At 47.6% G+C, this 23,968-nt stretch overlaps 2 protein-coding genes and 1 pseudogene across 3 annotated transcripts in view; 1 reads left to right on the top strand and 2 right to left on the bottom strand.

Annotated features, from left to right (window-relative positions):
- Eftud2 (elongation factor Tu GTP binding domain containing 2) overlaps positions 1 to 4,743 on the top strand; it is a 41,033-nt gene extending 36,290 nt beyond the window's left edge. The window contains exons 20-28 of the mRNA XM_028780481.1: positions 93 to 175; positions 1,605 to 1,691; positions 1,846 to 1,972; positions 2,135 to 2,222; positions 2,791 to 2,909; positions 3,061 to 3,155; positions 3,638 to 3,791; positions 3,956 to 4,063; positions 4,319 to 4,743. Of these exons, the coding sequence (XP_028636314.1) occupies positions 93 to 175; positions 1,605 to 1,691; positions 1,846 to 1,972; positions 2,135 to 2,222; positions 2,791 to 2,909; positions 3,061 to 3,155; positions 3,638 to 3,791; positions 3,956 to 4,063; positions 4,319 to 4,414 (957 nt within the window). The 3' untranslated portion in view covers positions 4,415 to 4,743. The remainder of the gene's footprint in view (positions 1 to 92; positions 176 to 1,604; positions 1,692 to 1,845; positions 1,973 to 2,134; positions 2,223 to 2,790; positions 2,910 to 3,060; positions 3,156 to 3,637; positions 3,792 to 3,955; positions 4,064 to 4,318) is intronic.
- Positions 4,744 to 5,160: 417 nt separating this feature from the next.
- Higd1b (HIG1 hypoxia inducible domain family member 1B) lies at positions 5,161 to 7,607 on the bottom strand. Of its 2 annotated transcripts, none has more exons than XM_028780702.1 (4): positions 7,497 to 7,607; positions 6,630 to 6,779; positions 5,836 to 5,970; positions 5,161 to 5,292 (listed from the first exon to the last, which is right to left on the bottom strand). In XM_028780702.1, exons 2-4 carry the CDS (start codon positions 6,727 to 6,729, stop codon positions 5,231 to 5,233), a joined length of 297 nt encoding a protein of 98 aa, XP_028636535.1. In that variant the 5' UTR covers positions 6,730 to 6,779; positions 7,497 to 7,607; the 3' UTR covers positions 5,161 to 5,230. The 2 variants fall into 2 exon arrangements, with proteins under 2 accessions (XP_028636535.1, XP_028636534.1); XM_028780701.1 differs by lacking the exon at positions 7,497 to 7,607 and adding an exon at positions 6,924 to 7,150 and having other exon boundaries at positions 6,630 to 6,885.
- Positions 7,608 to 16,527: 8,920 nt separating this feature from the next.
- LOC114632083 lies at positions 16,528 to 16,932 on the bottom strand (annotated as a pseudogene).
- Positions 16,933 to 23,968: the final 7,036 nt, after the last annotated feature.

The following is a 23,968-nucleotide window of genomic DNA, read 5'->3' as shown; positions in this document are numbered from 1 at the left end:
CTCAGAGAACAGGGATGCTTCAGAATTCCTCAGGAAAACTTTGTCCTACCAACAAAACTGGTTTTTTACCTCAATTTTTTTTCATTGCCTAGGTGGCTGACCCAGTTGTGACGTTTTGTGAGACAGTGGTAGAAACATCCTCCCTCAAATGCTTTGCTGAAACACCCAATAAGAAGTAAGCAGGAGGTGGGGCTACAGAGAACGGTAGGGAACAAATACAGTGATGTGTGCTGGGGAAACGCCGCAGAGAAACCCATTGTTTTGTACTTTTTTTTGTAACACTCTTACAATGCAACTCAGTGTGCCCTGGAACTCATTATGTCTATCTCAAAAAAGGGATGGAGGGGTTGAGTGTATGTGGAAAGGAAGACACCCAACATCAGCCTGCACATATAAATACATACACACACACACACACACACACAGAGTCACTCAAAGGAAGAAGCTGGGTGTGGCAGCACACACCTGTAATTTGTAATTTCATTACCTGGGAGGTAGAGGTATGAGGATCAGGAGTTCTAGGCCAGCCTCAGCCACATAACAAGTTTGAGTGGTTGTGAGATTCTTTACTTAAAAAAACAAAAGTCAGACATGGTGGTACACACACTCTCAATGCCATCACTTAAGAGGCACTCAGGTAGATTTCTGTGTTGAGAGAGTTCCAGCGTCGGGGCTACATAGTAAGCTCCTGTCTTTAAAAAAAAAAAAAAAGAAAGAAACAAAAATCAGGCATGGTGACGGACGCCTATAATCTCAGCATTTGGGAGGCAAGACAGGAGGAATGCTGCAAGTTTAGGGCCAGCTCCATCTACATAGCAAGTCTAAGCCATCTGGGGCTGCACACATGACCCTGTCTTGGGGGAAATAAAAGAAAGAAAATGATAGAGGCTGGGAACATGTCCCTGATACCTGGAACTGCCTGCCTCCTCCTCCCACACACTCAGTCCATGCCTGCCCCAGCCACAGCTCTGCAGCAGAAGAGGTTGCTTGAGATAGGGGCTTTCAGTGAGAGAGAAAGAGTGAGAGTGAGAGAGAGTGAGAGTATGTGTGTGTGTGTTTGGCTATCTGTCTGGGATTCCAAGCATAAGCCACTGTGCCAGCTTCAGCAGTCTTTTTTTTTTTTTTTAAAATGGGTGCTGAAAATGGAAACCCAGCTTCTCATACATGTTCACACATGCTGTACTGGCAGGCTACACTCTCCAGCCCTAGCTGTACTTTTCAAGAAAAAGCAGATAGACTGGAGAGATGGGTCAGTGGTTAAAGGTACTTGTTCTTGGAAATGGACCAGAATTTTTCCAGCCACATGGTGGCTTACACTTCCAGTCCCTGGTTTCCAATACTCTTGTCTGCTTCTTGGGGTGCTCCACACATGTGGTACACTTGCTTAAACGCAAGCGAAATAACTCATACATATTAAAAAGAAAGAAACCCCACAGAAATGAAAGAAGACAAGGCACCCTTTCGTGCCCTAGCTCCAAGAGTCCATTTCTCTTGCTGTCTCAGCAGTCTGTGCTGTTGGCCCTGATCATTCTGTGTCCACTGCTTGTCCTGTGACCTCTGCTCACTCCTGTGACCTTCTCACTGCTCCTGCTCTTTCTGACCAGGAACAAGATCACCATGATTGCTGAGCCTCTTGAGAAGGGCCTCGCTGAGGACATAGAGAATGAGGTGGTCCAGATCACCTGGAACAGGTTGGAACAGAGGTCATGCTATGGCCTCTTTGCCTGGTCTCCTGACACCATCCCTCCTTTCCTGTTGTCTTGGCTATGGTGTGGGTAGAGTGGGTTACTGTCTTACAGAAAGGCAGGATCTGCGGCCCCAGGATCCTCCTTCTCTTTCCTCCAGAAAGAAGCTGGGAGAGTTCTTCCAGACAAAGTACGACTGGGATCTGCTGGCTGCCCGTTCCATCTGGGCCTTTGGTCCTGATGCTACAGGCCCCAACATCCTAGTGGATGATACGTTGCCCTCAGAGGTAAACCGATAGGATGCCTGTGGCAAAGTGTTATCGCTAGATGAAGAAACTGCAGTGCCCTCTTCCCTGTTGAGAGCTGGCTTCTCACAGCCATCCATTCCCCTCCTACCACTGCCTGCTGCTGCTAGTAGCCTGCTAAGGAGCCCTAATGTTTCTATGCAGGTAGACAAGGCCCTTCTCGGCTCAGTGAAGGACAGCATTGTTCAAGGTTTCCAGTGGGGGACCAGGGAAGGACCCCTCTGTGATGAATGTGAGTCCACCTTCAACCCCCAGCTCCATTCCCCAGGACCCTGCACCTAGCCACAGGATGACAGAGGGATGTGCTTCTCGCCTTTCAGACCCAGCAGGAAAGGAGTACACTGGGCTGTCCTGAGTCTTGGGCCAGTGTCCCCCCTGCTCCTTCCCCATCTCCAAAATGAAGGCATCTTTAGATTGACCTTGCTCTTAACTGCTGGGTAGAGCCTGGCTTTGGGTATGTTGAAGACAGATAACATGAGGGTGATCAGGTAGAGTGATTTATTGATGCAGAACAGTCCCTGTGGGACCAGATACAATTTCTAGAGCACAGTCATGTCCAGAAAAAAGTTATTCAGAACCAGCACATAAGCTTGTAAGAATGTTCCCCGTGTCACAGTGCAGCCTGAATCAACTGCTAAGGAATGTGAAACTGCTGACTGTTTGCTACTGGCCTTGCTGATGTGGATGTGAGATTTGTATCATATCCTTGGGTGGCTGTAATATGGCCTCCATGTTGCAAATTACCCTGCTGCTCTACCATGCCCCTGTGACTAGCCCCAGCTCCTCCATCTCCTTTTCAGTGATTCGGAATGTCAAGTTTAAGATCCTGGATGCGGTGGTTGCCCAGGAACCCCTCCACCGGGGTGGAGGTCAGATCATCCCCACAGCCAGGAGGGTAGTGTACTCTGCCTTCCTCATGGTAAGCGGAGTTGGAGGGACTGTCGTTGTTCCCTGAGCAGAAAATTATATGCAGGCCAAGGAGAGGCCAGAGAAGATACAGAGGTCTGAAGAACCTGTATGTTCTCGCTCTTAGCCATCCGCAGACTGAGCCCTTTCTTGTTCTATTGCAGGCCACTCCCCGTCTGATGGAGCCTTACTACTTTGTAGAAGTCCAGGCTCCTGCAGATTGTGTGTCTGCTGTTTACACTGTCCTGGCTAGGCGCAGGTGAGCAGCCTGTTGTTGGGGAGGATTCTGGGATCAAGAAGCCCCCTGGCTGCTAGGGAGGGGAGAGAGGGGGTAGCCCCAGCCATTGCTCTCCCCACCTTCCCACTTCAGCAGCTTGCTGACCGCATACCCACAGAAGTAGCACTGAGGCTCTCCTACCTCTACCACAGGCAGTGGGTACAGTTTCCTTCTTGCTGCTGCGCCTACCCATCCCCCAGTTCCTGGGAGAAGTGTAGCAGTAAGGCAGTGATGGGATTGTCATTGGATCCCATCTCCCAGTGTCCCTACTCTGCCTCCTCCCACAGGTGGCTGCTCCTGTGGCTTCTGCTAAGAGCCCCAAGCCCATTCCCTCTGTAGAGCATGTTCCATTAGGTTTTACTTGATGGTGGCTGGGCTAGAATACACAAAGAAGGGCAGAAGTCAGATTGCCCCGTGCCTTTGGGTCTATATATAACTCAGGCCTTGGTTTTTGTCTTTCTCAGGGGTCATGTGACTCAGGATGCACCCATACCAGGCTCCCCTCTCTATACCATCAAAGCGTTCATCCCAGCCATCGACTCATTTGGCTTTGAGACTGATCTCCGAACTCATACCCAGGGGCAGGCCTTTTCCCTGTCTGTCTTCCACCATTGGCAGGTGAGGAAACCTGGCTACCCTGGCCTCCGACTTTGGTAGACTTCCTCCTTTCAGCCAGTTCCCCTTCTGTTCAGGATGTTCTACAATCCTGGAAAAGTTCCTGCTTCTGGCTCTGAATCCTCCAGGAAGCTGCCTCGTCTACCTGAAACCTCTTTGTCTTCCAGATTGTCCCCGGTGATCCTCTGGACAAGAGCATTGTTATCCGCCCATTGGAGCCACAGCCAGCTCCTCACCTGGCTCGGGAGTTCATGATCAAAACCCGTCGTAGGAAGGTATGTGTTCTTTTAACCATTGCCATCTCTCAGGCCCCCAAGATTTCCACAGGAGTTGTGTGTCTTCTTCCTCTTGGAGGAAAGACCAGTCTCTGCATACCTCAGATAAGCAGACCTAGGGCCCAAAGGGAACAGGAGCCGTAGTAGTACCCTAAAGGCACAAGTCCTCCTGCAGCCTTTCCTAGCCTTCTTCCCCTGAAGCACAGGTCCTGGATGACCCTGGGGCTCACCCCACTGTCTGGCTGTGCTCCGCAGGGCCTGAGTGAGGATGTGAGCATCAGCAAGTTCTTCGATGATCCTATGTTGCTGGAGCTCGCCAAGCAGGATGTTGTGCTCAATTACCCCATGTGAGTGCAGGGCCTGCAGCTCTCGACTCAGGCCGAGATCTGCTCACTGGGCCTTCGTGCTCTGAGTATCTGGGAACTGCTACGGGGCCATCTGAACAACCCAGAAACCTCCATCCCAATGAGGAAGGGTCATCTGGCCTCCTGGTTCCTTCTGTGGCCTCTGTCTGGCCCCATTCCCAAGGAACAGAGAGGCGCTTGGGCCCAGAGAAGAATGAGAACAAGATGAAAATGTTTAACCCTAAGGGGCCTGTCTTCAGGATTTACACGGAATTTTATTTTTTACAAGTTCAATCTTAGCTACAGTTTGTAAATGAACAGAACATTCTGACCTCTGCCTTGGTTTGCTGCTTTTGTCCACCCCCACCCTGTCTAACCAGAGCGCTACATTCTGGATATGTGATTTCCCATGAGACATTACTGTCTCTGCTCCCAGCTGCAGCTGCCTTCCTAACTGGGTCCCGAGGGGAGCAGTCCGTGTGGAAGGAATGCCTGTGTCTGATTCAATGTTCCCATGAGTCTCAGGCCCTTCTCTGCCCCTGCCTTCCCCTTCCCATTCCAGGCTGCTTCTGCCTGAAGTGGTATAGGAGTTTGAGGACCCTGGGAACTGAGGTCCGTTCTCCTAGAAGACAGTTGTACCCAGAGTCTTTCTCCCTTGAGTTGAGGCCAGAGCCCTTTGGTTCCCACCCCATTGTACTGGGCCCTCCCTCCAGCCCCAAGTTCCCTGTTCTGCTCATGAGTAAGGCACTTCGCTTTCCTCAACAAAGCTTTATTAGGCACATATAGGCAGCGGGGACTGGGCCATCCTGCCACCTCAGGAGTCCTACTTCTCAGCATCCTCTGAGACCCTCTTGATGTAATCTCTGTACATTGTATACATGGCACCTGCATGAAGAAGGAAAAGCGCCCCTTGGCATCTGATCCTTCAAGGGGTCCCAGGGCTCTACTCCTGCCTTTCTCTTGAGACCCAGCTTTCCTGCTCCTCTTTCTGCCCCAGGTCCCAACAGTTGTTCCAAACATCAGGCACACAGCCCGCTGAAGGAGCAACTCCAATGGTTCATGAGACCTTTGATGTCTGCTCTGTACAAAGTGGCCTGCTGAGTGGAATAGCCAGAGGTAGTTGTTATACATGGGGAAACTGAGGCCCAGTGAAAGGGACTAGCCCACAATCAGCTTGCAAGTAACTGTTGCTTCTTCCGGGTTCTCATCTCTGGGGAAAATTGATGAGACAGGTTGTCTTAATACTGTCCCACGGCCCAGCAACAGTGGCCAATTGGGGAACCCTGAAACAGGCCTCAGCCTAGGGCTCATCAAGGAAGTGATGTGAATACTTCCTAGTTTGTGAAGCAGGGACTTGAGCCATGGACCAGTTAACTAGGGACACTACTTTGTCCCTCCTCTCCCTCTGACCCCCACCATGCTGCTTACCAAGCATGATGGCCCCCACAGCACACGCCTGTGCTGCCACTCTGGTGTGAATCAGATGGATGGACAGCTTGGTGGAACCCCGAGCCTTCAGCCGGTAAATCCTGTAAGCTGCTATCACCAGGCAGCCTGCTACACCTGTGGGCAGAGAATGGGCTCACTGGGCCTGTGTTGTGTCCAAGTCCAAGGTCCCTTGGCTCCCCTCTGGGCAATGCAGGTTGGGCACTAGGTGCTAAGTAGATTCTTTCATGCATCTGGTGTTGGGATATTGAGTATTTTCAATGGTATTTTTTTTTTCCGAGACAGTTTCTCTGTATAGCCCTGGCTGTCCTGGAACTCAGAAATCCACCTGCCTCTGCCTCCCAAGTGCTGGGATTAAAGGCGTGCACCACCACCGCCCGGCTTTCAATGGTATTTTTAAAGTGTCTGTGACCCTCATGATGCCCCTTCCTTATATGCTGGTAGTTTGTTGTCATGACTACACTGCCACCTGAGCTTTTCCACCCCCTCCTGGCTTCCAACTTTTTGTATAGGTTTTCATATTCTAGAGCCTGGAAGGAAAACCGGGGCAATCTTAAGATTGCAGTAAAGACCCCTATCCTGAGGCTGCTGTTAGCACCCTGTTTCCTGATGCTACCACTACCCATCCAGACTCTGATTGCATTGTGCAGACATTCCTTGTGTAGTGGGCGGACCACTTGAGTTCTCTGACCATTGCCTCATTCTTTAAAAGGACCAAGAGACATGAAGTCCCAGAGAGGAGGCATCTGCCCCAACCCTGTTCTTCCCCTACTCACCTATAGGCACCAGTGGAGACTCCCTGGTCTTCCTTAGGAACTTCTCGGACAGGTTGTCCTCACCCTCCGGTGGCACCCACCAGCCCTTGTTAGCAGACATGATCCTGGATTCAGATGTTAACAGCTGTGTGCCTAGGCTTCAGCCCAGCTCTGAAAGAAGCCCACAATAAGGACTCTGATCCTTCGTCTTCAGGGGAGATGATTATCTACCAGGTCCTTACCATGACCAGGACAACCCGCACTAGAAAAGATGCCCCTCTGGGTGCCCAACACAACCCGCACTAGAAAAGATGCCCCTCTGCGTGTTCTTTCTCAGGAGTTTGGGCTGCTCGCCTACTTTCCTCATGTCCTTCACATCTGCCTCTTCTCTCGTTCATCTGACTTTACTGTTCGGCTTGCTTCCTGTTCCCTATTTGCATCCCAATGGGTGTGATCCTCTGGCCAAGAAAAACAGCTGGAAAAACCCAGAGTAGACTGGAACAGTCTTTGAATCTTGGGGCCCTCTTGGTTATGAATCTGTTGACAGTTGCTCCTAAGGGAGCTACAGAACAAGATCTGGCTCTAGGGATCGAGGGCTGTTCTAGACAGGCGCAGCACTGGTTAACCCTAGAGCAGGTGTAAGTGGCAAGGCAGTGATATATTTTGCACCTAAGACTAAAGGAACAAATTCTGGTCCTCAAACTGCTTGCCAACCTCCTTCTTGATCTCCTTGTGAACCCCTAAAAATGTCTGTTCTGATCATAGCTGGAGTCCCAGTCCTCAGAGGAGGGGTTCGGTAGGATGCCCTCTGAGTCAAATCCCAAGACAAAGACTGCCTGGGCCAGCTCCTCCTGGTAGCCCCTTTGTCTTCAGCATGCTCGTGCTTACCGTGCTCGAGAGATGGCCAGAAAGTGGAGAATGGACAGCCAGACCAGGCTCAGCATCTGCTGCTTTGAGTCAGTAAAAAGCCAATGCCAGAGTTGTCACTATGGGGTCAGGGAAGCAGTGTCTTTGAAGTTATGACAGCAGGAAGGAGAGAGAACAGCATCAGTCTTAAATGCATGTGTGCATGCACAAACACAAACACGCATACATCCATGGAGCACCAGGGATAGCAAAATAAGTTTAGACCTGATAGAGGAGAGACCTTAACTGTCGTAAGCCTGTTGGTACACATGTGAATACTGCTGTGGAGAGCTAGAGAAGCAAAGACAGACAGGGCTCCTAGGTCCTCCCCCAAGTTAAACTTTGAAATACTCTTCTGAGTAATGTGGAGTGTTAGATGCTTCAGTTGTAAGACTCTAGCCTTAGTCCCCTTTGGAGACGTGCCTGGAACCTCAGCTAGTTAGGAAGCTGAGATAACAGAGTTGCAGATTTAAAGGTAGCCTGGGCTACAGAGTAAATTCAAAACTAGCCTGGGGACAGTTTATGAGACTGTCTCAAAAAAGAAATGGGTGTGTTGGTACACACCTTAATACCAACTCTCAGGAGGCAGAAGCAGGTAAGTTACTGTGAGTTCCAGGCCAGCCAGGGCAATCTCAAAAAAATTAATAAACCCAGATGGTGGTGGTGCATGCTTTTAATCCCAACACTCGGAGGCAGAGGCAAGTGGATCTCTGAGTACGAGGCCAGCCTGATCTACAGAGAGAGTTCCAGGACAGTGAAGGCTACACAGACTTAAACTCTGTCTTAAGGGGGAAAAGAAAGTGTAAAGGAGTTGAGGGGGGCTTAGGATACAGCTCAGTGGTAACGAACTTATCAAGTGGGCAACCCGAGGTTCAGCTGCAGTTGGAAGGGGATCAGGGGATCAAAGGATCTTTTTGTTGTTGTCTAAGACAGGGTCCCAGTGTATAGCCTTGACTGGCTTGGAACTCATTATGTAGACCAGGTTGGCCTCTAACTCACAGTGATCCACTTACCTCTGCTTCCCAAATGCTGCCCCACCACACCCAGCCAGGATCAGGGACTTCTCTGAAGAGTTTGGAACAACTGAAACACTGCTCACTCTGGTTTTCTGACAGTGACCTGACAGACACGAGTGTGAATCTGCCTAGACCAGGTATTTATGTTTCGGGCCTGTCACAGAAGAAGGGACCGTGCTTCTGAGAGAACAAAGCACTTGTCCAGAGATGCACAGCTAATAATAAGTAGTGTTGTCATGATCTGTCCCATGGCTGGCTGCCTCTGGGGGACTGATCAGAAACTCTTTACTGAGACTGAAGCATGGGACCGATGGTCCATCCTGGCATCCCTGACTAGAAGCAGCAGCTATTGCTAAGCCCATGGGGACGATCAGGGTCTCCCTTCCGTACATCACTTAGCCTCTCTGCGCTTGCACTTACACGTGTGTTTCCCAGAGGGGCCTTTTTGGCACTGGAAATATGTCCAGCAGCTGATGTCCCTCTTCTCTCTCCCTGACACGAATTGCTCTATGAACGGGCTCAAGGTCACGCCAAATCCCCAGGGCCTGCGCATATCCCCAGTGTCCATGAGAACTCTCCTCTCAGATGTTCACACACACGTTCCTGTGCTGCCTCTCCAGATCCCCAGCCTAGCCTGAGTTCTCACGCGACACAGGGTGTAGGCTACAGGAAGGAACATGGAAATGCCAGCGTGAGGTAGACAGGGATCATGATCAAATTCAAATCATAAGTAAAATAAAATAAAGCAGGGACAAAGGGCTCAGCTGTTCAAAGAACTTGCTCTTGCAGAAAATCTGGGTTGGAGTCCCAGTTCCCACATAGTGGCCCATAACTCCCTGTAACTCCAGTTCCAGAGGACCGTATGCTGCCTTCTGGCCTCCACAGATATAACCTACATAGATGGTTATACAGCCTACATACATGCTAGCCCCTCACATCCACATACTTAAAATATTCGGCTGGAGAGTGGCCAAGATTGTGTACTGCTCCTTCAGAAGACCTGAGTTTGGTTCTCAGCACCCATGTCTGGCAACTGAAGAATACCTGAAACTCCAACTCTGGAAGATGCAGTGCCAGTGGCATATGCCCACTCGTGTGTACGTGTGTGCGAACGCACACACAACTAAAAGTAAATTATTTTTGAGATAGTCTCACCATGGGACCCTGATGGCCTGGAATGTGCTATGTAGACTGTACCACACCCTGCTGAAACTTAAAACTTAAACTTAAAACCTATTGTGTGAATATATGATGTGTGTGTGGGTGTGTAAGTGCCATGGCGCGTGTTGTGATGGTCAGACGTGGTTCTTTCCAACTTTGTTTTGTTTTGTTCTGGTGGGGTTTTGTTTGTTTGTTTGTTGTTTGTTTTTTTGAGACAGGGTTTCTCTGTATAGCCCTGACTGTCCTGGAACTCATTCTGTAGACCAGGCTGGCCTCCAACTCAGAAATCCGCCTGCCTCTGCCTTCCAGGTGCTGGGATTAAAGGTGTGTACCACCACTGCCTGGCTCTTTCCAGGAAACTCTTATGTGGGTTCTGGGATCAAACTTTCAGGCTTAGTGGCAAGCAGTTTTACTCACTGAGTCATATCTTGAAAGGAGTGTTTGGTTTTTGAGATAAGGTCTTCCTACATAGCCCCAGCTGACCAGGAATTCATCATGTCATGTACATCAGGTGGGCCTTGAGCCCAAAGATCGTGCTCTGTCCCCTTCGTGCTGGGATTAAAGGTGTACCACTACATAGAGAGCCAGCCAATGAAGGCTATTTAGTTCAAAGTTCAGCTCCACTAGTACCTGGGAAACTCAGTGTCAACCTCCGTCCTCTGTATATACAAGCACACATATGTGTGCAGCTGCTCGTGTGCATCCACACACATTCTAACACACGCACGTGCACACTTCAGAAGTGCTGTTCCCTTTGAGTATTGAACTGTTGAAACAATAGACTCCAAAGAAGTGAGCTTTTTCAGGAGTCCCACGGTGGAGGAAGGGAAAGTCCCAGCTCGGGTCTCAGACAGAGGAGGAACTCGTCTGCCTGCTAGGAAGAAATTTTATCCAGTGCCGTATGACCACCTTGCAGGACAGTGTTGAAACAAGAACCCGGGAATGTCATGCCAGAATTCTTACCCTCGTTTCAGTGCACCAAGAAGGCTGGAGGGGGCACTGGACCCCTTTATATTCCCTTTTCTCAGGGTGACCACATTGCATAATTTCCCTTTCTCGTTTTTTTCTTAACTTTTTTTTGGATTCTTTGTGAATTTCACACCATGCACCCAGTCCCATTCATCTTCCTGTCCCTTCATATCCGCCCTCCGCCCTTGCAACCCCCTCAAAAAAAAAAACCAAAAAATAAAAATAAATAGATACAAACTCACATCTAACTGTGGAAGCTGCAGTGTGTCCCACAGTATAACCTTTTGTCCAAACATCTTTACGTGCAAATGCTCATTGCAATGAGTCAATGGTCTGCTTGCAGGTCTTTCTCTGGCTTCTGCTACACTGTAAATGCTGGACCCTCACCCAGTCTCTTCTTGGATATCCTACATTTGCCCTGTGTCATGGAACTCGATCCTGCAGCTTTGGATCTGCAGGACATTTACACACTCCAGCGGTTCACAGATGGAGTAGATGCTGGGGTGAGCCAACTTAAAGTCCTGGATCTGGGACAGGGTGGTAGCTGAAAGGGTCCGTCCACCAGCTCTCCTGCACCCACACCACCAAGACTGGCTCTCCTGCACTGCCCTGGCTAGGTCACCCGAGTCCCAAAGTCAACAAGGGGCAGGGACAGCTCCCCACGCCTCATGCCCTCAGGCAGGCTCGCCTACGCCCTCACTTCCAGGTGCCCTACTGTGGTGCCCGGGCAGTCCCCTCTCCTCCCCTCCCCTTCCCTTCCCTCCCCTCCCCTCCCCTCTTCTCCTCTCTTCTCCTCTTGCCTGGAACTTGCTGTTAGACCAGGCTGGCTTAAAGACAGGCTTGCCCCTGTCTTTCCAGTGCTGGGATTAAAGACACGTGCCATCATGCCTAACCATTATTCATCTGTGTAATAGGCATGTCAGAACAATTGGCTGAGCCTAGCTTGTTAGGGCTTCAGGAGCCCCAACTGTCACCTTAAAAACTCTGGGACAGAGATTATTATTATTATTCCCATTTCACAGGTGAAAAACTGAGGCTCTGAGCTAGATGTGATGGTACATATCTTTAATCCTAGCATTTTGGAGGTATAGGCAGGCAGGTATTTTGAGTTCAAGGCCAATCTAATCTACAAGTGAGTTCCAGGACAGCCAGGGCTACACAGAGAAAACTTGTCTCAAAAAAACAAAAGCAAAAACAAAAAGAAAGAAGGAACAAGGGAAAACTGAGGTTCCATTAAATGACTTTTGCAAAGCTATAGTGCACAATAGAATAAAGCAAGCAAACTTCTAACCGTCCTGCAAACAAAACGTAACTGCTTGGCACTAACTTAAAGAATGTACGACAGGGGAAGTTTGGAGAGAGAACAAATAAAGTTGCTCTTTCTCTTCAAAAACATGTGAGAAGTGCATTGGGAACAACTATTAAACCATACTTGTCTAGACTTCAAGGCACTGGGTTTAGTCCCCAGCACAAAAACGGGGAAGCTGGGTAGAGAAACCTTGAAGGACGTACAGCAAAACTTGAAGCAACAAGCTTCCATAGCATCCTGTTTTAGTAAACAGATAAGATAAAAATTGTGACAGCATCATTTTTGTTAATATGCCAAGCGTTTAATAACTGTTTCCATGTAAGCACTTCTATGTTAGTAATTTGCTTACCGAACCTTCTGTTTCTTCCAAATCAGGTCATATTAATAAACTCTGGCCTTGAGGAGCCTAAATTAAATATACAGATAGATAAACTTAGTGGACCAGCCAGTGCTGGATGCAGGCTCCGTCTGCCCATACACCACATCGATCGCTCTAAATATTTTGTTATACCACTTGATCTCTGAGCCTCTGCCCTCCTCAGTAGAAACAGCCTCCATCCAGAGGTTACACTCCCCGGGGTACTGTCTGCTCCTCTTCCTCCCCAATAAACAAGTAGCAGGAAATGGGTCCCAGACTAAAATGTCCCAGACAACAGATAGGAAGACTGGCCCCAGCTGTGAGATCCCAGTTCGGCACACTCTTCTTCCTCCGGTCCCACCCAGATTGTTGGGGTATCTCTCCTCTAACTAGAAGCTTAGTGGATATTGTCCCTATTGAGATGCTGAAGTGGAACAGGTTGGAGGAAGGGGCAAGGTCTTGAAGTGCTCTGCACATAATCTAAGGCACAGCTGTGCTATATATAGCCCGGGAACGCTGACCGGCCACCCTGGGCGAGGGAGCAGCATGCAGCTTCTTCCTGGAGCCATTGAGAGCTGTGAGTGAGGGGAAGGTGGGAGGAAAGCAGACGAGGAAGGGGATGGAACAGGAAGGGAAAAATCAGAGTAGAAGGACTGAGGGGACGTCCTGGGAGAAAGAAAACATTTAGGTTATAGAGAAGTACCTGGGATTTGAGAGGCCAAGGCAGAGAAAAGACTCAGAGTGTTGGCTTACCAGCAAGCACTTGGGAGGTAGAGACAGAAGAGTTCTGTGAGTTCAGGGCCAGCCTGGTCTACAGAGCAAGTTCTAGGTTAGTGCAGGACAACAGAGTGAGACCCTTCTTTAAAAATGAAAGAAAAAGAGGAAGGAAGGAAGGAAGGAAGGAAGGAAGGAAGGAAGGAAGGAAGGAAGGAAGGAAGGAAGGCAAGCAAGAAAGAAACAAAGGAAGAAAAAAGAAAGAGAGAAAGGAGGCTGGAGAAATGCCTCAGCAGTTAACAGCACTAACTATTAACTGCTCTTCCAGAGGTCCTGAGTTCAATTCCCAGCAACTACATGGTGGCTTACAACCATCCGTAGAGGGATCGTGAGTCTGAAGTGTGTAGGTGCAGGTTATCCCTGGACCTGGGAAGCTGTAATACCCTGTTAGAAAGAGGACAAGGTTCTAAGGACCTTGCAGCGTCTGTCCAAGGACATCCCCAAGAGCCACAGGCATGGAGCCAGGAAAGTGCCTTTGATATGTTCCAGAAGAGACTCTTCACATATTTCAAACAGATTTTAAGGGGACATGGGTAGAGCTGGCCGCCCATATGCCTATAGTTCCAGCTCAGAAACTGGGACAGAGGATCATTTGAGTCCATGAGTTCAAAGGGAACATGGGTAACGTAGTGGGACGCAGGTGTGGATAATGGTGACTGGGAGGTTGAATCAGGCTGAAGTAACGCTACTGGTACAGAATCCCGTTAGTGAAGGAGCACTTCTGCCCTGTAGGACATGCTGGCAGAGACTCCCGTCTCAGACAGGAAATGGGTGCACCAGAAATTAAAATCCTCGTGTTGTGTGCCTTTTTGTATTGTATTCTTTTTTTTTTGTTTTTTTTTTTTTTTTTGGTTTTTCGAGACAGGGTTTCTCTGAGTAGTCCTGGCTGTCCTGGAACTCACTCTGTAGACCAGGCTAGTCTCGAACTCTGGAACTCAGAAATCCGCCTGCCTCTGCCTCCCAAGTGCTGGGATTAAAGGCGTGCGCCACCACCGCCCGGCTTGTATTGTATTCTTGAGAAGAGATTTTTCTGTGTAGCCTTGGCTGTCCTAGAATTCAATCTGTAGATCAAGCTGGCCTCGAACTCACAGATATTTGCCCTTTGAGTGCTGGGATGAAAGACGTGTACTACCACTGCCCAGCGTGTTGAGTGCTTCTGAATTCCCATGTCACCCAGTTCCTTCTGAGACACTCTGTATGCGTGATGATACCTAAACTCTTCAAAAACCTTGAAAATTTAGGCACCTTACATATTTCGTTAAATCCTTTATACTCTTCTTGCAGGTGTGCATCACAACTGTTTAAAAAACAACAACAAATGGGCTGGCTTCGTGATTAAGAGCACTGAAACTAACTTTAATTGTTTCAATCCTTATTTTTAATGATGGTTCTTAAACGCTTTAACCTCTCTTGTAGCCCACCACCCACCAGAGTGAGTGGAAAAGAAAGGATACGGGGAAGTGGACCTGTTTAGAAAGGTGCTTTGGGGCAACTGTGGTGTCTGGAAATCGACAGTTCAGTTCACAGGTTAGCAGGCAGCCGCAGCTCGATCCACTTGCAAGCACTTCACAGATATATCAGCAGTCCAGTCTGATAGAGTCGGATAGCAAGCATGAATCAGCAGCGGTGGCACTACCTAGCAGAGACAGCCAGGCCTCAGCCTCGATTCAAGTCAGCAGGAGGGACCAGGAGGAAGGCCAGAAGTTCTTGGCTGTGCCTCCCTCAGAGAAGCGAAAATCAGCAAAGATGCGAGACCCAGATTCTTGCACAGCGATCTCTATAAGGAAGCCAAGCTCGGCCTCTGTCACTGTCCCTTGAGTCCTTTTATACGCTCCAAACATCACGTGTCCTCCGCAGGTCTTGCCTCAGGACGTGCATCTGTCTCAGCAGACATCACTCTGCCAATCTGCCTGAGTCCGCAGAAACAGCAAGAAACTGCAGCACACCACCAGAAGTCTTTTGGTGTGTTTCTCTCTATGAAGTCCCGACAAACGTTGCTCAACTACACAATGTAAGGTAGACAAATACATGTGTGTTGTTAGCAGAGAATCCTTCATCACGTGTCCTTTCACGTGCTTGCTTTAGCAGAACATCCTCTCTCCTGTGTCTGCTTCAGCTAAATGTTCCTTCATGTGGCTGCCTGAGCCTTTTGCACCTGTGTCCACTGTAACAAAACGTTCCTTCACATGTTTGCCCCAGCAAAATACCATCCAACCAACTTTCCAAAGAACCGTTAAGTTTCCACTTCAGAGCACTGGCTGCTCTTCCTGAAGACCTGGGTTCAGTGACTAGCATCCACTTGATGGCTCACAAATATCCCAACTCCAGTCCCAGGGATCCGATGTCCTCCTCTGGCCTCCTCAGGCAATAGATGCATGTGGTTTGTAGACACACATCCAAGCAAAACACATACATATAAAATACAAATGAATCTTTTTTTACTTTTAAAAGTTAAAGCAAAACAACCCCCCCCCCCAAACAGGAACAGAGGTAGGGAGATGGTTCATCAGCTAAAACTTCTTGCTAGTCGAGCCCCATGAACTGTCAGGATGCCTAGAATCTCACAGCACAAGCCTGGAATCTCAGCATGTACGTGGAGTCATGAAACATAGAGGCAGAACAACCCTGGAAATGCAAAAGCCAGGTAGCCGGGTGTACACAGCCCAGCAGGAAACCAAAAGAGAGCCTGCGCCAGACAAGACAGAAAGTGGCAGCAGACACCTGAGGCCCACACAGAAGCACACTTGTGCACACATGCATGAACACAGGAACATAAAACAGCTGTGGATGCAGCTCAGAGGCAGAGGGTGTTGTGCTTAATGCCTAATGCATAGATTCCTGGGTTCTTCAATCCCCAGAAGGAGGAGGAAAAGACAGACTCATGAGATGACAATCTCCTGTAATCCCTAGCTCAAGAGGTGGAGAATCAGAAATTTAAGGCCATCCTTGCATACAAGGTGAGAGTAGGCTATATAAGAACTTATTTTTTTAAGATTTATTTATTTATTTTATGTATATGAGTACACTGTAGCTGTCTTTAGACACACCAGAAGAGGGCATCGGATCTCATTACAGATGGTTGTGAGCCACCATGTAGTTGCTGGGAATTGAACTCAGGACCTCTGGAAGAGCAGTTAGTGCTCTTAACCGCTGAGCCATCTCTCCAGCCCAAGAACTTTTTTTTTTTTTATGAAAAGTATTTACAAAAAATATTATTAGGTGCTGGAGATGTGGCTTGACAACAGCAAATTTTATTTATTTATTTATTTAATGTACATAAACACACTGTCCTTGAAACACCAGAAGAGGGCATCAGATCCCATTGCAGATGGTTGTGAGCCACCATGTGGTTGCTGGGAATTGAAACTCATGACCTTTGGAAGAGCAGTCAGTGCTTTTTTTTTTTTTTTTGTTCCTAAGTTTTATTTATGAATTAATACAAAACACTGCAGAGCAATGAGTCTCGTCCTCGTCCTCGTCCTCCTCTTCATCCTGGTTAATCCGGAAGTAACGCAGCTCATAGCTCTCTTTGCTGTTGGCGACAACACGCAGCCAGTCTCGGAGGTTGTTCTTCTTCAAATACCTTTTGGAGAAAGGCACCTCGGAAGTGACAGTGATCTTGCTCTTGCTCCGCTCGATGGTCACAACCCCTCCGCCAAGGTTGCCGGCTTTCCCATTCACCTTGATTCTCTCCTGGAGGAACTGCTCAAAATTGGCAGTGTCCATGATCCCATCTTCTACAGGGTGAGTGCAGTTGAGGGTGAACTTCAAAAGTTGCTTCTTTTTTTTGCCCCCCTTGGCCACAAGCTTTTTCACAGGCGCCATGGCGGCAGAGGAGGCAGAAAGGGGCAGCCAGTGCTCTTAACCATTGAGCCATCTCTCCAGCCCCCGCAAATTTTTGTTTTATTACATGTGTGGTGTTTTGACCGCACTATGTCTGTGCACTAAGTATCTGCATGTTGCTATGGAGACCATGAGAGGGCATTGGAAGCCCTGAGACTGGAGTTACAGACTGGTGTGAAGTACCATGTGGGTGCTGGGAATTAATCTGTGACAACTTGAAGGGCAGCCAGAGCTCTTTACTGTTGAGCCATCTCTGAGAACCTATTATAAAAATCTAAAGGTGGGGCGCTGGAAACAAGAGTACAAACAGCTTTACAGAGTAGACAAGTGGATCCAGGCTTTCCAGGCATTCAGGAACTAGGTACTTTACCCAAAGTTGGGGCAGGCCTGGGCCAGAGCCTTGGATTCTGTGTCTGTCTACCCTGTGACACCAGGACAGGTGACTTAAGTCCTACCAAGCTTAGCCTCTGGGTATATTGCAGAGAGCTCTCATTCTCCCAAGGAAACTGATCTTCATTGAAAATCCAACATCAATACATGAGAAACTACAAACAGGGGCCCTGGGACACAGCTGACCAGAGTCAGCTTACCCTTCCTGCTATACTATATGACTTGTGTTACCTACTCAAAACGTTTCCCACAGCAGCAACTGTACTCAGCTAACATCATCCTTATAGCCAAAGGCAGGAAGGAGTGGTACAATATATCCTGTAGATTGACTGAAACTGCCCGGATTAGCAGAGAGGGAGGGAGGTTTGTACTATTAATACTCACCTCCCAGGGAAAGGCGGAATCCACCTTCCCACCCAGGCCGGGCCAGGCAGGACTCAGCTATTTGCTGGCAACAGAGAGTTCTCTTCCCATGCTACCTCTCCAGGCCTCTGTGCAACGCCACCCGCTCCTTTCCCCCTGGGGACAGGAGTTTACCAGCCAAGTGGGGACCCTGGAAAGTATGTAATGGAAATAGTGACACAATGCAGCCTTCAAGCTGACCCTACTGTTCCCAAACCGCAGAGCCCCAGGGTGACTCTCAAGTTCTCAAACTGCGTTTTGATCTTTTCCTGCCTGAGCCCCATGTGAATAAAACGCAATGTGGTTCTCATAGCACAGGGTCCCAGCCACTCCCTGCCAGAGCCTGGAAACCAGACCCGATTCCCTGTTTGAAACGTGGTGTTTAGCTGTTGTTGTTGCTTTGCTTTGATTGCTTTTTTTTTCCCTCTTCCACAGGCTGTCCTTTTTGTTCTGAGAATGGTAAGCTTTTATCCAAGCACATGCTTGCCAGACACCTGCTAAGTGCTGACCTCTGCTCCAAACGCTAGGACTCGGTGTTCCCATCTCCTCAGTGTTAATTGTCATTCATTCATTCTTTTTTTTTTTTTTTTTTTTTTTTGGCAGGTTCCTTTACGTAGCCCAGGCTGTTCTGGAATTTACTAGGTAGATCAGGGCCAGTCTCTAACTGAGAGATCCACCTGCCTCTGCCTCAGAAGTGTTGATATAAAAAGTGTGCCCCACAATGTCTGTTTGGCTCTTTCTTTTTTTAAATTTACATTGTTGCGTTTTGTTTGTCTGTTTGGTTCATTTTGAGACAAGGTCTCTCTACCCGTCCCTAGCTGTCCTAGAACTCACCTTGTAGACCAGGCTGGCCTTGAGCTTACAGAGATCCACCTGCCTCTGCCTCCCGAGTGCTGGGATTAACAGTATGTGCCACCGTGCCCTGCTTTATCTCTTCTCTTTTTAACAAGTAGTTTAATATTTTTAAAGCCACTAAGTGTCCAGGATTTTTAAAATTTATTTATTTTTATGCGCACTGGTGTTCTGCCCGCATGTCTGTTCAAGGGTGGTAGATCCTCTGAAACTAAGGTTACGGATAGTTGTGAACCACTATGTGGGTAGTAGGAACTGAACCTCTTCCAGGGGAGCCATGGCTCTTAACCACTGAGCCATCTCTCCAGCCACTCCAGGATTTATTTTTTAAATTGATTTATGCGTATGAGTGTTTTTCCCGCATGTATGAATGTGCACCTCATGCATGCTTGATGCCAAGGAGACCAGAGAGGGCACTGAATCCCCCAGCACTGCACCTCATGCATGCTTGATGCCAAGGAGACCAGAGAGGGCACTGGATCCCCCAGCACTGTAGTGACAGACTTTGCGTGTTAGGATCGGACCCAGATCCTCTGTAAGGGCAGTGAGTGTTCTTAGCTGCTTAGCCACTTCTTCAGACTTTGGGGAATGCCTGGAACAAGAGCTTCCAGCCTAGTTTCGCCATCTATCATGGGATTAAACATGCTACCAGCCAGCAAGATGGTTGAGGAGTGAAAAAAAAATCTTAATTAGAAGACAGGAACCATAGGTATATGTCTGCTTTATAAAACTATGTACAGTAAAACCGTCTACCTTCTTTGCCTCTCAATTTTTCTGTCTTCAAAAGTTGCTCTGAGCCAGGCATGGTAGTCTTGCGATTCTAGCGGCTGAAGGAGCTTCATAGTGAGGCCCTTTCTCCAAAACCAAGGGCTGGGCTGGGGCTGTAGATCAGTTAGTCGAGTGTGTGCCTAGAGCGCACAGCCTTGGGTTTAATGCCCAGCCATAAACCTGTCATCTCAGAACTGTGGAGATGAGGCAGGGGGACCAGAACTCAAGGTGATAACTGTGGCTACATAGTGAGCTCAAGGCTAATCTTCACTACGTGAAACCCTCTTTAAACAAAACAAAGCAACAAGACAAAATGTAAGAGGGGGCTGGGAAGATGGTTCAGCTGGAAAAGGTACTGGCCATGAGACCTGGTAGCCTGAGTTTGATTCCAGAAACCGCTTGGAGGAAGGAGACAGCCAATTTCCAAACGCTGTCCTCTGACTTTTGAATTCATATGTACTGTGATAAATAATAAATAAACAGATAAATGAATGTAATAATTTAGAAAGAATAAAGAAGACACTAAAACCAAGTGTCATAGACCTGGGCTGCTGCTTATGTGTAGGTATCTAGGTTCAATCCTGAGACACACACACAGATACACATATAGACACATAGGCACACACATATACCCAGACACATATACACGCAGATACAGACACACACACACACATAGATATAGACATACACGCAGATACAGACACACACATAGACATAGACACACACATACAGACACACAGACACACATGGGCACACACACATAGACATACACACACACACACACTGTACACACTCAGACACACACACTGACACAGACAGACACACAGACAGATACACACACTGATGCAGACAGACACACAGATACATACACACACACATACATTGTATCTTGTCTTACTGTGCTTTCTATTGCTGTGATAAACACCATGACCAAAAGCAACTTGGGGAGGACAGGGTTTATTCTATCTTACAGCGTATAGTCCATGAGAAAGGGAAGTAGACCAGGCTGCCCCGGAACTCAAAGATTCACCTGCCTCTGCCTCCTGAGTGCTGAGATTTAAGGTGTGCACTGCCGCCACCCAGCCCTCTACAGATCAATCTTATGGAGGCATTTTCCCAGGTAAGGTTCCCTCTCCCCAGGTGAATTAAAAAGAAATTAGCCAGCATGTATCTGGAGAGAGACAATATTTGATAATAAAGTAAGAGTTCAGAAGCAGTCGTTCCCAGTCTCCGTAAGAAACAGACGAGATAAAAGATGGCTTTCCTGGCAGGGTTATTCATCAGTTTCTAGGAGGATGATCCCAGTGAGTATTTGATTTTGCATGTATATAATTATACATCTTTAATTATGTAAAATGTATAATTAAATGCAATCAACCTTTTAGAATAGGCTGTAAGATTTATTAGTAAGATGAGGACCCCACAGTGGAGGAACTGTAGGGTGCAGCACCCTACCGCTCATCCGAGGAACCATAGTTGGGAGTGTATCTGACACTACATCCACCCAGGATGAGCAGCCAGTAAGCCACCCTATCTTTACATTCATCTGTAACTGCATGCAGTGGCACCAACCTTTAATCCCAGCAGTCAGGAGCAGAGGGAAGCAGCTGTCTCCGAGTTTCAAGGCTAGCCTAGTCTATATATGGAGTTACAGGACAGCCTGGTCTACATATGGAATTACTGGACAGCCAGAGCTACATAAAGGGAGATTATCTCAAAAAAAAAAAAGTCATCTGCATTAAACTTGTTGGAGCCAAGCTGGCCAAGATGATTTGTGCCTAGAATCCTGGCACACAGGGAGGTAGAGAAAGGACCATGGAAAGTTCAAGGCTAGCCTGGGATACAGTATGAATCTCATCCCCAAACCACAAAATCCTTGGTGAAGAGCCATTTCTAGTTTTTCTTTCCTTCTGCACCCAAGTGCACGGCACCTAGCCCATATGGAGGTCAGGGCACAACCTGAAGGAGTCATTTCTCTCGTGGGTTAAACGCAGAGCACCAGGCTCGGTGGCAGTCCGTTTACCCATTTTTGTCAAATGCAACTCAAACCTTGCACATTAAGCAAATGCTCTACCACTGATGCATCTTTCTCAATTCTTTTTTATTTGTGTGTTTCTGTGAACACTTTGACACAAATGTTTGAGAACATCTATAGACATTTTTGTAGCACGCCCATGGAATTTCTAAAGTGTATATATGGGCATCAGGTCTTCTGGAATGGGAGTTACAGATAGTTGTGAGCCGAGTATGTGTTGAGAATCAAACCCAAGTTCTCTGGAACAGCATCCAGTGATTTTAACCACTGAACCATTTCTCCAGTCCACAGTGAAGTAGCATCCTATCAAAGTTATATCGAGCTGGGAAGAGGAGTGTCGGTAAAGTGCTTGTCAGGAAAGCAAGAAAACCTGAGTTCGGATAACCTTCATAAAAAGTGGGATGTGTGTGTGTGTGTGTGTGTGCATGCGCGTTCTTGAGTGTGTGTGTGTCTCTCTCTGTGTATTTTGAGACAAGATCTCTTTATGTAGTCTCCAATGTCCTGAAGCTCCCGCTGTAGACCAGGCTGGCCTCAAACTCATAGAGATGCACCCATCTCTGCCTCCTGCATGCTGGGATGAAAGGCTTGTGCCACCGCATCTTGCTGGCAGTGTGTGGTTGTAATCTCAGTGCCCTGAAGGTAGAAAGAAGATCCCTGGCTGTGGTGGTTTGGATATGTTTGGCCCAGGGGCTGGCACTATTAGAGGGTGTGGCCTTGTTGGAGGAACTGTGTCATTGTGGGCATGAGCTTTGAGACCCTCATCCTAGCTGCCTGGAAGCCAGTCTTCTGTTTGCCTTCGGAACAAGATGTAGAACTCTTGGGTCCTCCTGCACCATGCCTGCCTGGATGCTGCCATGCTCCCACCTTGATGATAATGGACTGAATCTCTGAACCTGTAAGCCAGCCCCAATTAAATGTTGTCCGATTATAAGAGTTGCCTCGGTCATAGAGTTTGTTCACAGCAGTAAAACCTTAACTAAGACACTGGCGCTTGGTGGCAGGCCTGTCTAGTTGAATCAACAAGCTCCAGGTTAAGTGAGAGAGATTCAGTCTCAAAATATAAAGCATAGAGCAGTTAAAACATATGACATTGACCTCTGGTTTCTAACACGTGCAGACACCACACACACACACACACACACACACACACACACACATATATATATAGTTCAGAGTCTGGGGTATAGCTCAGTGGTAAAGGGTTGCCTAGCATGCAAGGGGCCCTGAATTTGATTCTCAGCACCAAGAAAGAAAGAAAAATAAAACTTGTTTACAGCTCGACATTATCAACTAGATACACCCATGTATTCTAAGTCTAGAGCAAGCACAGACCAACTAGTCCCCTCCCCCCGCCCCCGAAAAGTCCCATCATGCCCCTTTGGGGCACTGTCCTGTACAGCAGGTAACTTCAGTTCTCACTTTAGGAGCATAGACTCCTTTTTGCCAGTTTTCAAACTATCTATAAATGGAAACTTTCTATGAGGTTAAATGATTCAGTTTAGTTTATTCTCATTGATGTACATTGTATCAATGTGTGATTTTCATAGTGTTTATCTCTTCCGTATTTTGGTGAACACCTGTAGGCATTTCTGTAGAAGTCCCATGGAATCGCCACAGTTCTAGTGTATTCGTATGTTGACACTTTAGTGGCTATGTGCTCTCCAAAGTGATTCATACCAATTTACATGTGTGCACAAGCTGTGGCTTTAACATAATAGTCAACATGTTAAGTGATGTCCTCTGTGTTTAATATCTTTTTTCTCCTAGAGGAGAGGGCCCAGAATTAAACCTAAGGCCATATGCATCCTGGGTAAGAGCTCTAGCATTGAGCTATGCTCCAGCCCCAACATGTTTTTTTTTTTTTTTTCATTCATAGTCACATGTATTTAAAAGTTCTTCACACTTGCCACTTGAAATCTATCTCTAGAGAAGTAATGTTGGGAAAGGCTGGCTGGGGAGAAGAACTTTGATACTCCGAGGCTAAGCCGTTTCAGGAATGGAAAAGGCTCAAGCAGCTGAGCGGGAGTGTGTTAGTTCTCAATAAACCAAATGTGGATCAGAAACGGCTATCACATAAAGACAGAGGCTCACAGCTGGCCATGGTGGCCCTTACCGTTAATCCTAGAACTTAGGAAGTAGAAGCTGGAGGATCTCTCTAAGTTCTAGACCAGCCTGGTCTACATAGCAAGCTCCGGAACAGCCAAGGCGACCCAGAGAGCCCATCTCAAAAAAACAAACATAGTAAAAGCAATATATAGCAAGCCAGTAGCCAACATCAAACTAAATGGAGAGAAACTTGAAGCAATCCCACTAAGATCAGGGACTAGACAAGGCTGCCCACTCTCACCCTACCTATTCAATATAGTACTGGAAGTCCTAGCCAGAGCAATTAGACAACAAAAAGAAGTCAAAGGGATGCAAATAGGAAAGGAAGAAGTCAAAATATCACTATTTATAGGAAAGGAAGTCAAAATTTCACTATTTATAGGAAAGGAAGAAGTCAAAATTTCACTATTTGCAGATGATATGATAGTATACTTAAGTGTCCCTAAAACTTCCACCAGAGAACTCCTAAAC

This window comes from Grammomys surdaster, unplaced genomic scaffold (assembly GCF_004785775.1).
Source record: "Grammomys surdaster isolate TR1022 unplaced genomic scaffold, NIH_TR_1.0 371, whole genome shotgun sequence".
Classification (NCBI taxonomy): domain Eukaryota; kingdom Metazoa; phylum Chordata; class Mammalia; order Rodentia; family Muridae; genus Grammomys; species Grammomys surdaster.
Note: the sequence above shows the minus strand (reverse complement) of the source record. Positions and strands in the feature narration are given on the sequence as shown.

Excerpts from the sequence above, each read along its gene's own strand:
- Higd1b (XM_028780702.1), bottom strand. The coding sequence starts at position 6,729 with ATGTCTGCTAACAAGGGCTGGTGGGTGCCACCGGAGGGTGAGGACAAC. Across the intron at positions 5,971-6,629 it reads GTCTCCACTGGTGCCTATAG|GTGTAGCAGGCTGCCTGGTG; the intron begins GTGAGTAGGGGA and ends CTCTGCCCACAG. Across the intron at positions 5,293-5,835 it reads TGTGGGGGCCATCATGCTTG|GTGCCATGTATACAATGTAC; the intron begins GTAAGCAGCATG and ends TTCTTCATGCAG.